The 16,356-nt window shown below is 47.3% G+C and overlaps 1 protein-coding gene across 3 annotated transcripts in view; it reads right to left on the reverse strand.

Annotated features, from left to right (window-relative positions):
• NFIC (nuclear factor I C) overlaps positions 1–16,356 on the reverse strand; it is a 343,790-nt gene that overhangs the window by 21,212 nt on the left and 306,222 nt on the right. For 2 of the 3 annotated variants that reach the window (XM_069216683.1, XM_069216684.1), the window contains 2 exons: positions 15,409–15,565; positions 12,183–12,268 (listed from right to left, as the gene is read on the reverse strand). In XM_069216683.1, the coding sequence (XP_069072784.1) occupies positions 12,183–12,268; positions 15,409–15,565 (243 nt within the window). The remainder of the gene's footprint in view (positions 1–12,182; positions 12,269–15,408; positions 15,566–16,356) is intronic. The other variant, XM_069216686.1, reaches the window with a different exon arrangement.

A 16,356-nucleotide genomic window follows, 5' to 3' on the forward strand; every position in this document is an offset into this window, starting at 1 on the left:
GCATACCCTTCCCACTTAGGGTGACAAAGAAAAAACAACAAGTGATGGACGGAATGCTGAACATTGTCAAACACTCACCCCCAGTCATAGATCTGGGTTTAATCCATCATTCTTTTGCTCACCATGCCACCCCAGTTTGGACAAAGCCATATGCAAATCAGTCTTGACCCTGTTCCTCATGGGAACAGTCCAGCCCGAACTGCCAAGCCAGGTCCTCACTGGACCGGAAACAAGCATCCTGGGACCGGTTTCGGGGTTTCACCCCTCATCAGCCAGGCTAGCTTGAATCCAGTGGCATGGGAAGCACGGGACCCACGTCTGGGCATACCCTTCCCACTTAGGGTGACAAAGAAAAAACAACAAGTGATGGACGGAATGCTGAACATTGTCAAACACTCACCCCCAGTCATAGATCTGGGTTTAATCCATCGTTCTTTTGCTCACCATGCCACCCCAGTTTGGACCCAGCCATATGCAAATCAGTCTTGACCCTGTTCCTCATGGGAACAGTCCAGCCCGAACTGCCAAGCCAGGTCCTCACTGGACCGGAAACAAGCATCCTGGGACCGGTTTCGGGGTTTCACCCCTCATCAGCCAGGCTAGCTTCTTGAATCCAGTGGCATGGGAAGCACGGGACCCACGTCTGGGCATACCCTTCCCACTTAGGGTGACAAAGAAAAAACAACAAGTGATGGACGGAATGCTGAACATTGTCAAACACTCACCCCCAGTCATAGATCTGGGTTTAATCCATCATTCTTTTGCTCACCATGCCACCCCAGTTTGGACCCAGCCATATGCAAATCAGTCTTGACCCTGTTCCTCATGGGAACAGTCCAGCCCGAACTGCCAAGCCAGGTCCTCACTGGACCGGAAACAAGCATCCTGGGACCGGTTTCGGGGTTTCACCCCTCATCAGCCAGGCTAGCTTCTTGAATCCAGTGGCATGGGAAGCACGGGACCCACGTCTGGGCATACCCTTCCCACTTAGGGTGACAAAGAAAAAACAACAAGTGATGGACGGAATGCTGAACATTGTCAAACACTCACCCCCAGTCATAGATCTGGGTTTAATCCATCGTTCTTTTGCTCACCATGCCACCCCAGTTTGGACCCAGCCATATGCAAATCAGTCTTGACCCTGTTCCTCATGGGAACAGTCCAGCCCGAACTGCCAAGCCAGGTCCTCACTGGACCGGAAACAAGCATCCTGGGACCGGTTTCGGGGTTTCACCCCTCATCAGCCAGGCTAGCTTGAATCCAGTGGCATGGGAAGCACGGGACCCACGTCTGGGCATACCCTTCCCACTTAGGGTGACAAAGAAAAAACAACAAGTGATGGACGGAATGCTGAACATTGTCAAACACTCACCCCCAGTCATAGATCTGGGTTTAATCCATCGTTCTTTTGCTCACCATGCCACCCCAGTTTGGACCCAGCCATATGCAAATCAGTCTTGACCCTGTTCCTCATGGGAACAGTCCAGCCCGAACTGCCAAGCCAGGTCCTCACTGGACCGGAAACAAGCATCCTGGGACCGGTTTCGGGGTTTCACCCCTCATCAGCCAGGCTAGCTTGAATCCAGTGGCATGGGAAGCACAGGACCCACGTCTGGGCATACCCTTCCCACTTAGGGTGACAAAGAAAAAACAACAAGTGATGGACGGAATGCTGAACATTGTCAAACACTCACCCCCAGTCATAGATCTGGGTTTAATCCATCGTTCTTTTGCTCACCATGCCACCCCAGTTTGGACCCAGCCATATGCAAATCAGTCTTGACCCTGTTCCTCATGGGAACAGTCCAGCCCGAACTGCCAAGCCAGGTCCTCACTGGACCGGAAACAAGCATCCTGGGACCGGTTTCGGGGTTTCACCCCTCATCAGCCAGGCTAGCTTGAATCCAGTGGCAGGAAACCGGTCCCAGGATGCTTGTTTCCAGTCCAGGGAAGACCTGGCCTAGCAGTTCGGGCTGGACTGTTCCCATGGGGAACAGGGTCAAGACTGATTTGCATATGGCTGGGTCCAAACTGGAATGGCATGGGCAGCAAAAAAACGATGGATTAAACCCAGATCTGTGACTGGGGGTGAATGTTTGACAATGTTCAGCATTCCGTCCATCACTTGTTGTTTTTGCATTTGTCGCCCTAAGTGGGAAGGGTATGCCCAGACGTGGGTCCCGTGCTTCCCATGCCACTGGATTCAAGCTAGCCTGGCTGACGAGGGGTGAAACCCCGAAACCGGTCCCAGGATGCTTGTTTCCAGTCCAGGGAAGACCTGGCCTAGCAGTTCGGGCTGGACTGTTCCCATGGGGAACAGGGTCAAGACTGATTTGCATATGGCTGGGTCCAAACTGGAATGGCATGGGCAGCAAAAAAACGATGGATTAAACCCAGATCTGTTACTGGGGGTGAATGTTTGACAATGTTCAGCATTCCGTCCATCACTTGTTGTTTTTGCATTTGTCGCCCTAAGTGGGAAGGGTATGCCCAGACGTGGGTCCCGTGCTTCCCATGCCACTGGATTCAAGCTAGCCTGGCTGACCGGTCCCAGGATGCTTGTTTCCAGTCCAGGGAAGACCTGGCCTAGCAGTTCGGGCTGGACTGTTCCCATGGGGAACAGGGTCAAGACTGATTTGCATATGGCTGGGTCCAAACTGGAATGGCATGGGCAGCAAAAAAACGATGGATTAAACCCAGATCTGTTACTGGGGGTGAATGTTTGACAATGTTCAGGGGTGAAACCCCGAAACCTCCGGTCCAGGGAAGACCTGGCCTAGCAGTTCGGGCTGGACTGTTCCCATGGGGAACAGGGTCAAGACTGATTTGCATATGGCTGGGTCCAAACTGGAATGGCATGGGCAGCAAAAAAACGATGGATTAAACCCAGATCTGTGACTGGGGGTGAATGTTTGACAATGTTCAGCATTCCGTGGGAAGGGTATGCCCAGACGTGGGTCCCGTACTTCCCATGCCACTGGATTCAAGCTAGCCTGGCTGACGAGGGGTGAAACCCCGAAACCGGTCCCAGGATGCTTGTTTCCAGTCCAGGGAAGACCTGGCCTAGCAGTTCGGGCTGGACTGTTCCCATGGGGAACAGGGTCAAGACTGATTTGCATATGGCTGGGTCCAAACTGGAATGGCATGGGCAGCAAAAAAACGATGGATTAAACCCAGATCTGTGACTGGGGGTGAATGTTTGACAATGTTCAGCATTCCGTCCATCACTTGTTGTTTTTGCATTTGTCGCCCTAAGTGGGAAGGGTATGCCCAGACGTGGGTCCCGTGCTTCCCATGCCACTGGCTGACGAGGGGTGAAACCCCGAAACCGGTCCCAGGATGCTTGTTTCCAGTCCAGGGAAGACCTGGCCTAGCAGTTCGGGCTGGACTGTTCCCATGGGGAACAGGGTCAAGACTGATTTGCATATGGCTGGGTCCAAACTGGAATGGCATGGGCAGCAAAAAAACGATGGATTAAACCCAGATCTGTGACTGGGGGTGAATGTTTGACAATGTTCAGCATTCCGTCCATCACTTGTTGTTTTTGTCATGTAACAACACACAGCTATAGTGCTTTGAAGAGGCTTTTGGGCCTATTGGTCAAAGTTTGAGAGTTCCGAACAGGGTAATGATTGTGAACGGAAACACAGACTAGGAAGCCCCTGTCCCATAGCAGATGATGCCTCTGCAGTCTGCACACTGGCCAGGGGCCACTCCTGCACAACTCTAGTGAGGGGGGGCACTTCTACACAACACCGGCAGTGGTTCACTATTGATCAACACAGACAGTGACGCACTGCTGCACAACAATAGCCAGGATTGCTCCTGCAGGGCACCAGACACTGGCAACTTCTGCATAGCTGTCAAGAATCCCAGGTCCATGCATGATGTGCTGCTCCAGTCCAGGTGTTTTTTTTCCATGAATTCAGAGGCTTGCAGTCTTGTTTTATCACAGAATAAACAGGACTACAAGTTCAACAATTCAAATAAAAAAATCTGCAGAGGAGCAGGACATCAAACATGGACCTGGGAAACTTGTCAGGGCTGGGCTACTCCAGCGCAACGCCGGTGGTGGCCACTCCTTTGCCACACTGTCGGATGGTCTCTCCTGCTCAACTCTGGTTGGTGCTACTCCTCCACAAATGTGCAATCAATCAATCAGTCCCTTCGACTCCTACAGTAGATTTTTAGATGGATGAGCAAGCTACAACAAATCGAGAACGCCTCCACCTGGCTCGTCCTGAACATTACACCTCACAGGACGCCTGAGAGACCTCCACTGGCCCCCTGTCAAGAAGAGGATCAACTTCAAGCTCTTCCTACAGGGGCCTCCACAACCTTTGACCCAACTACCACAACCACAGCATCACCTTTTACTCCCCTGCCAGAGCTCGCCACCGTGCCCCGCATAAAGAAGTCCTCGTCTGGAGGGATATCGTTCACCTACCTTGCAGCAAAATGTTGGAACACCTCACCTCTCCACCTCAGAGAGTCGACATTGCTACCATAATTCAGGAAGGACTTCAAGACCTGGCTCTTTGAACCCTGAGGACTTTCCCCACAGCGCCTTGAGACACTACAGGTGAGTAGCGCACTCTAAAAAAGTCTGATTGATTGATTGTCGGCCATTGCTGCACAACACACCATGGGTCACTCCTACACAACACAGGTGTGCCGTTCTTGTACTCCATTGTATTGTAGCTCTTACTAGCACTATATTGGGTGTTGAAGCGCTTCTTGACATCACTAGCACACTACACCATGGGTGTGTGGTTGGAAGTGCATTGTCTTTGCTTTGAGTCTACGTAGGAAGTGTTTCCATGCCGCCGAGTGACCACCAAGGGGCAGTTATCGCGTTATGGGTCGCAGTGTTCGGTGGTGTGACGGATGAGGAAGTGAGAGAGAAAGACCGCATTCTTTCCTGTGCAATAATCACTTTGGACAGTCCTGCACAAGCAGGGGCATAACTTGGTCAGTAATACTTGGAGGGGGGGGAGGCGACAGCACTTCAGGTTTCCCAAGGGAAGCATCCCGAACAACGAGTCCTGAACAACGAAGTAGTGGAAAATGAAAGCGGAACAACGCTTTCGTTTTCCACGACTTCCTTGTTCAGGGCCTTAACCACGCATGTGCTGAACCACATACATGCTTTGTTAAGGCACAGAAGAAGGGAGTCGACGCGATCAAGGAGGAGGTAAGTTGGACTGGGGCTGTTTTTTGGGGGTTGGGGTGGGGGGCTTGGGGTGATTAAGGTTTAGGGATGGGGAGGGTCAGGGTTTAGGTTTTAGGGGTGGGGGTTGGAGTGCTTTAGGTTTTAGGGGCGGGGTGGGGAGTCAGGGTATTTTTAGTTTTTGGGGGTGGGGGGTCAGGGTGATTAAGGATTAGAGGCAGGGTCAGGTTTTAGGGGGGGGGGTTGGGGTGCTTTAGGTTTTAGGGGAGGGGGTTGGGGTTGCAGTCATTTTGGGGGTGAGGGATTGGGGTGGTTGTGGGGGTGGTGGGGGGGGGTCGCAGTAGTTTTTAGGGGTTGTGGGCCAGGGGGGGGACGCATGCTGGAAACATGCATGCCGTTCACTAATGCCTTTACCAGGAATGCCTTTACAACGAAAAATCGTTGTTAAGACATTCGTGGTAAAGGCATTAGTGGTAACAACGAGGTCGTTGTTCCGACCTCATTGTTCAGACATGGGTGGTTCAAGTACTCGTTGTTCCGAGATAAAACCGTTTTCCAACTATCATGCAGGCATATAATGTCAAAATACATCATGCAACAAGCAGGGCCAATGCAGATTGGTAGGGTACTAAGTGAGGGAAAAAAGTATTTTGCACCCAAAAATATTTTTAAGACTTTCAAAATGATGTGTGTGTGTTTTTGTCTGTGTGCATGTCAAAATTCATGGTACAAACAGAGACACATCACCATACCAGACTGAAAACACCTGTATCCAACTATTTTGAGGAAAATACATTTATTAGGGGAATGCAACACCCCAAACAACACCTCACCCCGCATCAACCCTGAATGTACGCTCTGTGCACAGATGGGCTACCCCTGTAAAACACGCAGCGGGCACGGATGCCCGGCACGCATAATGGGCCACCCCTTACTGGGAGACCCTTCCTCACACCAGCGCCATCCTCAAGGCCCTGCCGCGAATCCATGTCTGGTTTCCAGTAGTAACGAGACAGCGCTGCCCCCCTCTGTCGGGGAGCTCACCAGCGCTCCCTGCTGGAGCCTGGAACTGTTTGCCAGCCCCTGGACTCTGGGGTCATTCTTGTAACTGTTTCACATGATCCAATAAAAGTGAACAGACAATTCCACGTCACCATGGCGCAGTGCATCGGTGGGGGTTAGCAACACTCTGAATTGTGGGAGTTGTAGTCCTGGCATGCTTCAGTTGCTTTGATTGAACTACCACATCTGAAACCAGTAATAGTTAAAAACAAAAGCTCACAGTTGTTTTTTTTGCGCCCAGTACACTGAGCCATCGGGCGACTGTATCTGTAAATATCACCCTCCCTTGGCCACGGTTTTGTCTTTTTTTGGGGGTAATGCCCTACCCTCAGGATATTCTGGGCTCAGCTTATGTGCAACAGGGGCGGCGCCTTGATGGTCTCCGGCTGCTAAGATCTAAATGTGAAAATTACCCACCCCGGGGGCACTTTTAAGGGAAAGAAGTTCCGGTCTGGAAGCTGGGGAGACAGTTGGTACGTACAGTTTAGGACTTTTATTTATGGGAGGTCTGTGGTGACTGCCCCAGCAGACCAGTAACCTACACTCCCTGGTACTGGGAGGCCAGACCAGGGGAATATTGGGCGGTCCTTCAGTCTGTACTAAGAATACCCCTTCACATTCAAGTGCCCAGGTTAGGAAGAGCTCCCAACAGGCCAGGACCTCTGCAAGGCTGGCAGGGCTGGGGCAGAGTGAGCTGCATGTCATTTTATAGCCTGTCCAGAAAGCTTGGTGTCCAGAAACCCACATAAACATCCTTTGGATTTTTTCAACATTACTGGTGTAGGGGAGGTGGTAAGGCCAGGGTATTGTATGGAAGTACAGGTCTAGCAGAGCGGGGTGGCGCGGTGTACCCAGGGCCACTGGAATTATGTGGCAGGGAGGGCCGAATTATATGCAGCAGGGCTGAGTAAATTATGCAGCAAGAAAAGGCATGTTATGTGCTGTAATGTGGCACATTTTGCGATAGTATTACTTCCCTATTTTCTCATTTTTGCACTTGCTAACAGTGTCTGAGCTGTGGTTGCACATTATTAGTACCAGTTTAACACCAAAATACAGCAATAACCTTTGCAAATGGCCTTCCACTGCATGGCAACACGTGTGACTTCATTTTTAGTAACATTTGAACCATTTGAGCTAGAAACAAATTTGTTTTTAGTTAAAATCTGCAGATTACCTGGCAGATGACAGATTAAGTAGTAAGTGCGGCAAAACTATATTTATGTGAAAAACGCCACAGCTGCACAATCACGTAATTCCAGCGGCCTGCGTGTGCCTCAAAAACCAACAGGTGGTGAGGCAGGCATTTCACTTATCTCCGAGTGCTCAGACAAACACATCCCAGCCAGAGAGAACAGCCTGTTCCTGCCACTGGGGGACATTCACCTGATGTGACACCAAATTCCTGTGTGTCCAGAACAAAGCCAGGCACAGGCTGCATAGCTCTTGGATACACACTGGCTCCGCCCCCACTCGCCCTCCTTGCACTTCCGGCTGCCACACTCATCTGTTCAAAGTTCCTCACCCTTCTATTCTTGGCAGAACCATTTGAATGAAGCTCCCCCCCACCACTCATTTCTCCTCACAGCTTTTTCTCTCCCCCTCTACTACGTCCCCTGCATCTCAATCTCTTGTGTCCAGATTCCCGCCTTCTTGCCTTGCAGCCACCTCCCCCTGCCTCATTGTGTGATCCTGCACCCATCACCCTCGCCGGTCCTTTATCGGCCAGTGCTAAATTTGAGCTGATATTTGCAGGTGGGGCCAACTTGTACTCATTGTTGGGGGCCAGCACTCATTTTTCCTCATCAGACTTTCACCCAGAGGAAGAGAGAGAAAAACACAAAGGTGGACGAAAGAAAAAGAGAAAAATGACAAAACTGTGACAAAGCTTGAAATCAAGGATGAAACAGAACTTGCAAGAGTGAGATAAAGAGGCAGAGGGTTTCTGGTGGTGAATGAAAGAGGCACGAGGTAGATTCAAGATCACACAGTCTTTGGCACCCAGATACTCATTGCTCCCTCTGCGGGCTTCTGAGCAAAACCTTGGGCTCCCGGCACCTATTCTTTCACAAATTAAGCACTTCCCCCTGCCTGACCTCCTCTCACTTGCCACAAGTCTAGGTCCTCTCTTCACCTACACACTTTAGCTTCTGTCCGCACTTTCCGCCCCGTATCCACCCGCAACATCTTGCTCTCCCACAGGCTCGGTCACTTCTCTTGCACCATTTTTCATTTTATTTTCAGAGTTTTTGATGTAGCAATGCTAGACTGTGAAAACTGACAAGTGAAAGAGTTTAAAAAAATGGAAAACACTTGTACGATATCGGGATGCAAGGCTTTACAAACAGTGTGGACAGGCCAAGGTTGTATACGTTTGTGGTCTGCATCAGTGCAACAGTAGGGCGTTTAAAAGATGGTCTCTGATTTAGAGTTTGATGGACGGGTTACTCCATCACAAACATGATGGATATCACATCCGCCCTCTTACAGGTGTAATACATACTACGGCGCTTGTAATAGTGTAGACTGAATATCTGCCACTTTTGTGGTAATATCCTGGCCGCCAAATTCTAAAGCTAGTGCACATGCATTTAAAGGGTCCGGCAACTGACTATTTGTAGAGAGCAGGACTACAATAGTGAGGAAGATAGCATATATTCTTTAGAATACTTACATTCATGGTATTTTAGTAGTCAATACTCTGTCTACAATATTTTTGACTCATGATATGTTTGAGCTCAGTATTTTTATCTTCATCACTCCACAATACCAGCTACCAACATAGCATCAAGAGCAAGGTAGGCATAGATATGGCAGATTTACTATTCTTAATTCCACTTTTATTTATCCTGACAATATGCTGGTAGTCAATATTGTGAGGTCGATATAAGTGCAGTTGAATATTAAAAATACTGTGGTAGAACACACTGCCCAGGCTTCCTATTGGTCTGCCCGGCTGCATGTGGACAAAACACTACTTGACGCAGTCTAGCAAAGAACTGCGGAGAAAGTTTGAGACCGGTCCCCATCATTCTCCATCAGCTGTTGGCAAGATGTCCCATCAGGAAGTTCCCATTGTCTCAGACACCTGCATGTTCTCTCAGGGATGAGTTCTACTGCTCATGTTTTATTAATGGTGTCACTGTATAAGGGGTCGTTTTTGTAAAGCATTAATAGACTGCCCTTAAAGGTCCAATGGGAATCTAAATTTTATTTACTGAAACCCGGGTGGCAATTAGGTACCTAAAAATCCATCAAAAATGGGTTTCCTCTCAGAAATCAGCAGGGATTCCCAATTCTAACCCGGCTTAACGGAATGGAAGGAAAAACCTTCTCTCCCGCCCCACCTGTGCATCAGTCCTTCGGCCTCCATGTCAACCCTGCCCTTCGCTGTTGTGTCTTTACTTCGACCAATTTACTGAGGTATTAGTAAAACCACTATCCAGCCTCTCCTATGACAATTACCTGCTTTAGGATGTGTCGGTCTGCAGCCCTCTCTGCATCTCCAGGTACAAGGGACCAGAAAGTGTCCCCGGAGGCTGGGCAGATGTGCGCGGGCTGAGGAGTGGGCGGCTGGGAGTGGCACATCTAAGGCCTGGTGCAAGTGGATGGTCCAAATCACCTTGAACAGAGGGGTGAAGCTTAGAGCAGGGGTTTAGGGATGTCTGCCAGCTGGCACCAGTCCATCCCTTCTGCTGAGTGTGGGTGGCAGCTGAAACATTTCCCTGCTGCTGCAAGATGCTGCCCAAACTTGAAATATATAGCAAAGATGTAATTTGGTGACCCGATCACCGTATTACAAGTGCAATGTAGCCAATGCCATACTAAATACAGAGGATGAGGCAATGGCCACATTTTGACAGAGTACCCTCTCCACCAAACATTAAATAAGAGCTTTTGATCTCTCACAACCAGAAGGAGGTGGCCCTGCCTGGCTACTTTCTCCCAATAGGGTGCTCCATGGTGCAGCCTGAGTCGCCAAAGGCAAGCAGGCGAGTATGATCACATCGTCCACAAGCTTATTGCCTCTCAATGTCTCGCCTGACACTCCATCGTATTCAAAAACATCTGCATTACATATGCTGCCTTCTTGGCAAAAAAACACTCCTACCTCACCGATAACTTTCAATGTCCGAAGAAAGATGTGCAACTGTGTGCCAGGGCCTGGCGAGGCCAGAAATCCCAGATGCAAAAATACAAATCAAAACTAATAATTGAGACAAGCCTTCTGTACTCCCAAGCTCAGGAATTCAGGCATCACTCCTGATGAACATCACCCACGTGTTCATGGAACTAAAAACAGAGCTCTCAAATCTAACTTCAGAGAGCAAACACAACTCAATCTTTGGGAAACTGAAGGACCCTAAAACCTGAAATGTTACAAATGAAATTAATTCAATTATAAGTTGGGCTCCTGGTTTTATGGTACAAATGGTTTTGTACATTTATGTCAGTACTTATGCATATATATGTTTGCTCGTTTTACTGTGCTCATCCTTACTTAATGTGGGTTTTGTGAAGTAATGAAGCTACAACTACTATATTTCCACATGTATCTAACCGGTAAATGTAGACTCTTCCATGATCGCCTGGAGCTTTGTAGCGCTAACCCGTATCCGATGCACTAACACTCATGAAAACATTAGAAGCCAAGTACTAACACCTGTGAACATGTAAATATCACCTCTAAACTATGGAACTAAAACGATGAATGACTTCTGAGGAGACCACCCAGACAACTGCCCCCTAAGTACTATAGACATAAAAAACTCTAACCTACATAACAAGCTAAAATCTATACACTGACACATAATGCATGAGCAGTAATATTGGTCACGGAAAACACTGACTTGTTACAAATTCCTAATTGTCAGCATAAAGCATAAGTCCCCCCTTAATGTCAGTCAGAGATTAACTAAAGCCCTAACTCCATTGAGTGCATATTGTGGGGCCAATGATCGTTCAAGGATTTGGTTATGGCTGGATAATATTGCAGTAGGGGTTAATGTAAGCCCAATGTTTTAGCAGTCTATATCTTTTGATTTTGTGTTATTATTTTTTTTTTTTTTTTTTTTTTAAGGACATGTCATTAAATATAAACAAAACCTCGAAGAATAAACCACATGTTCAATCATGGAAACTAAATAACCAAAGGCCAGATATACTAAAGTCAAATTCACAAAAAGTGGCTGCAGATCGCGCACCAACTTTTAGCGACATAATCTGATTTTGCAAATGGACCTAAATACAAATTTGTTGGTTCACAAAATACCAAATAGCAGGGGATCTCAAAAAAACCTCCTTAAGGAATATTTATTATACATGTCCCAATTCAGAACACTCCAGTTATTGGCTACAAGCAAAGCGATGGTAGCCTGCAAGGGACACCACGCCACCATCCCTGCGATTGCTTTCCAAATCAGAAGTTTTTTTTTTCAAACGCAGCCTGATTTCTTTTAGTGGAACTGGTGTTTTTGTTTTTTTTCAAACAGTTTTGTGATACGGAAACTTCACTGAGAGCAGGCAGTTGTCCTCTTGCAACTACCTTGATTCACAAAGTGGAAGGGTTCCAAACGTGAATTATTTACCACCTCAACTCGGGAGTCGGTAACTGATCAATGATCTACAACCAAAATTACATTTGCAAAACATTGATACATTTCATACTGACTCTCAGTTAAGAAGGAATGTCTCTTACAAGTCCCTTTCAGATATTAATTCGGTGTGGTTCGGTAAGACCATTTTGAAGTTAAAAAAAACTTTTCTGAATCATAAAATGTCATCGGTACTTTGGAAAAAGGGATTTTATGTTGCTTACCTTACCATTTTATGAACTGCAGAGCTTGCGACTGCAAACCCCTTAGTACATCTGGCCCCATGCCTCACAGCCACACACATTTCAGCTATAATAGTCTGTCATGGTGCATACCCTCTGGCCTCGGCCACCCACCTGTGACTGATAGATGCTCCCGGGATCCCTTGGTCCAAGGCCCACGAAGGGACGGTTTGCAGGAGGTGTACCGGGGGCAGAATAGGCTGCACGGGGAGGAAGGAGAACACATTATAAAGAACATATCGACTGAATAAGATGCCTCACAACCTAAATAGCACATTCTACATTACAGAGACACATCCACCCACACAAACACAGATAGATACACCCTTTTAATTTAACAACCATGCATGGATTTTGGCTAAGATTTCACAGTTTTAGTGTGGAGCAGGCAGTCTTCGTGGATTTTCTAGCTCAAACACGGGATACAACAACTAGAGCTGGCCTCCCTGCAAATTAAAGATATAACTACTCTGGTCCTTAAAAAAAAACACTCTGATATACTGCACCTAAAGCCATGTAGTACAGCCTAAGTATTGCAAGAGACGATGCCGACTCGGTGACGAGGTCGCATGGCAAACACTGTGTATAGATGGCGTGGGCTGTGTGGCCATGGCATCCATGTTGCTGTAGTACATGCAGCTGTAGTATGTTTTCATCTATGGTGTGGCATATATGTGGATAGATAAAATATGTGGTATAGTTATTTAAGTAACTTGTGACTACATCTATGTATATGTAGGTAGAATATACCACTATATATTTAGTTTGCAAGTACATCTGGCATGAGTGTACGTATGTGGCATATGTGTATTACACATGGGAGAATATGAGCGTAACACAATACTTTTGTGTGTTTACGCGTGGCCTGAGAGAATAGGTAATACGTATCAGATGCATGGATTGAGTATTCATGAAGCATTTGAATGCATAGACTGCGTACATGCGTTTGCAGACAGGTTGCAAGTGTGTATGATGAAACAATGGCTTTCTATTTAAACTAAAAGTGTGCACGTGTGTGTACTTTTTTGAGTAACATGTCATGTGCGGAATGCACGTACACTGATAGTTTATGGGGGTTACCTATTTTCCACTGTTTGAACAATGCCAATCTCTGTGGCATGTTGGTATTTGTATGTAAGAGGGACAGACTCGTTCAGATTGTACTGTCGATGCCAGCACCCCATTATCGATATGTCTTAGGGCCGGATTTAGATTTTGGGGGACGGGTTACTCCGTCACAACGCTGACGATATCCCATCCGGCGAAACATAAATCCCATTATGGATATCCCATCCGGCGAAACATAAATCCCATTATGGATATCCCATCCGGCGAAACATAAATCCCATTATGGGATTTATATTTCGGCAGACGGGATAACCATCACCGTTGTGACGGAGTAACTAGTCCGCCAAAAACTAAATCAGGTCCTTGGTCACTGTGAACACACCCGCCCTGCTTTGTCGTAGCGAATGACGTATGAAAATCTCATACGATGCGGATGTTCCTTTCAGAATTTAGTTTTACCTACAAGAAGGCATGCAGTTGCTGCTTAGCAACGTTTTGTGCTGTTTCATACAGTAAATATTAGTCAAGGTAAAATGTGAGTGGAGAGTTTGTTTGCAAACACATGAATGTAGTGTGTGTGCGTGTGTGTGTGTCTTACCGCCCCTCTCCTCTCATGTGCAACCTCTACATCTTGTTCCACATTCACCATTCGCGTCGTATCGCACCATCTCACGTGTCACTCGTACCAGACATTCCATCCTATGTCTGATGTCACCTTTGTCGAATACTGCCAAGTACCACCTCAGGGAGGGGCGACTGACGATATATCATTGTTCTTGACCTACAACAATATCGTATCCCCTACATCGCCCTCCACTACATCATCAAGGTAAGTATATATTTACTATTCCCAGCTCCACATATACTATACTTACAACGCCATTATAGTGGGTAGGTCAATGAAGGGAATGAGATATTTTTGTAATTGCAATATATAACGCATGCGATATAGTGTTAGACTACCCCTAGATAATGCCTTGGAGTATACCTTTCCTCATGTATCGCCCCTGGTCTAAATTCCTCAGATTTTCTGCCTTTGTCAGATAATGTCCCATAAATCTACTGAGATATGATCTGGCCTTAGGCTCCATCTCAGATTCTGCCCACTATAGCACACCACCTAGTTAGATATTGCTCAATGCCAGGTTTATACTATATTCCAGGTGTCACCCAGTGCCAGACTTTCTCCCGTAAGGTTTCGCCTGAAGTACAGCCCCTTGTCATGTGTGATATGCTCATAAGCTTTACCTTTTCTCAGCTATTGCTATATGTCATATATGTTACCCTCTGACAGGAAGTACCTTATACACAGCATTGTCTTGAGCTAGATGAACCCAGATATACTCTCCATGTCAGGCCATGTCGAATGTCATTGCATGTCAATTCAGCTCGTGTCGTGGTTTGTGACAGGTATTGGCTTTACCTCCGATAATGACTCATGTCAGATGTTGCCCAAAATGTCATATCATTCAAATATCAAAAGGATATCATCTTATGTCTGATATCAAATATCAAATAAATATTGCTCCATGTCAAATGCTGCACGTACTAAATATTACCAGGTGCCAAATATTCTTAATGTCAGATATTTTCAGTTCAGATATCCTTGATATAGCACCTATGTCAGATATGTCCATAGATAACACAGCACTTAATATGGCACTCCATATCACCTTGGCCCTCCCGGATAACACCTTGTTCCAGGTGATGCCCTGTGAAAAATATCACACTGAGTTGCATATTCCCCCAGACATCAAGCCATATCTGATACTGACCTGTGTCACATATCCCATGTCACGTACATATATTCTCACTTCTTAGATATCGCCACTGATAATGTCCCCCGTCAGCTATCTCCAACTTATGGAACCACATCTGACCCCACCTCAGATATCACCACATGCCAGATATTGCTTTGTAATATCACAACATATGAAGTATCTCTTCCATCACCAGAAATTATCCTTCGCAGATATCATGGGTGCGTCATATAGCCCGATATTCCAGAAATCACTAAATGTCACTCTGTGTCAAATATTTATCCATCGGACATCGCCCCAGATATAGCCCACGTCTTCTTAAACCCAAAATATGTCTTCCCATATTGGCCCATTTTAGCCATTTCCCAGGATAAGGCCCCATGCCAGACATCCCCCAGGATAGCACCCAATGAATTACCCACGATAATGCCCTCAACAAGCAGAGTCCCACCCATGCCAGGCACCCACCATGACACGCTACCGCGCTCGTATCTGGTTTTCGCTCTGCTTACTGGGAGAAGTGGGAGAGGACGTCCCTCCGTCTGACGCGGTGGTGGTTGATTTGGAGTCGGGAGGCATTGTCAGTCGGGTCATGCCAGGGGGTGCCGGTGCCAGCATTTGTGAAGAAATGTAGTGGCTGGGGACTTTGACTTGTCCACTTCCATTCAGCTGAGGGAACAGAACAGACAAAGACCAGGCTCAGCACAGCAGATAAAGCAATCACCTTTACACAACTTATCGCTGGCAGAACCCCAAGCGTGTATTGTGCCAAGTAGGGGCTAAGAGCCACGCATACCTGGTCAACCAAAGTCACCACTGCAGACAGCACGTAGGCCATGGTCAAGAAGAAGACCCTGTGCCCACCTGATGCCCAGCAGAACCACATACAGGGAGCGATTGGCCACACCACCCTCACCTCCGCCTGGCATGAGTTTGAAAGTTACCTGTCTGCCACTATCTTCTTTTTAGAGGCCTGGTTGTTAAGGCTCACTCCTTCAGTCTAAATGTCAGCGTCTTCTTTCTGGCTGTGTACCTGTGCGCCTGAAGTCAGTGTCTCTGGGTTCATCTCTATTGCCCAAGGGCTTGGGTACCAATCCGTCCTAAAACATGGCTGAGCCTTACTGAACCCGCCCTGTGTACCCTGCAAGTTTGCCTTGTGTACGTCCAACCAGTGAATGTGTCAACGCTCAATGTTCCTGTCAGACCAGGGGTTATTCCGCGATACATCACACCATCAGATATGTTAGCTCTATGCATCTCGCCTTGGAGATGCGCACACGCACCGAGACAACCCCAACCACGGGATGCTGATTCACAGGTGGATATCCCTTCTTCTGACCCTGTTTTGGTGGCCATTTTTAGAGGTTTGTGAGATTGCATGGGTACTCGTGTTTCGGCATATATTTGCTAACTGCACCAAGATGTAGGACTTGTCTTTCAATTATTAACTGGTAAAAATA

The sequence above is a fragment of the Pleurodeles waltl genome, chromosome 12, assembly GCF_031143425.1.
Source record: "Pleurodeles waltl isolate 20211129_DDA chromosome 12, aPleWal1.hap1.20221129, whole genome shotgun sequence".
In the NCBI taxonomy this organism is placed as follows: Eukaryota; Metazoa; Chordata; class Amphibia; order Caudata; family Salamandridae; genus Pleurodeles; species Pleurodeles waltl.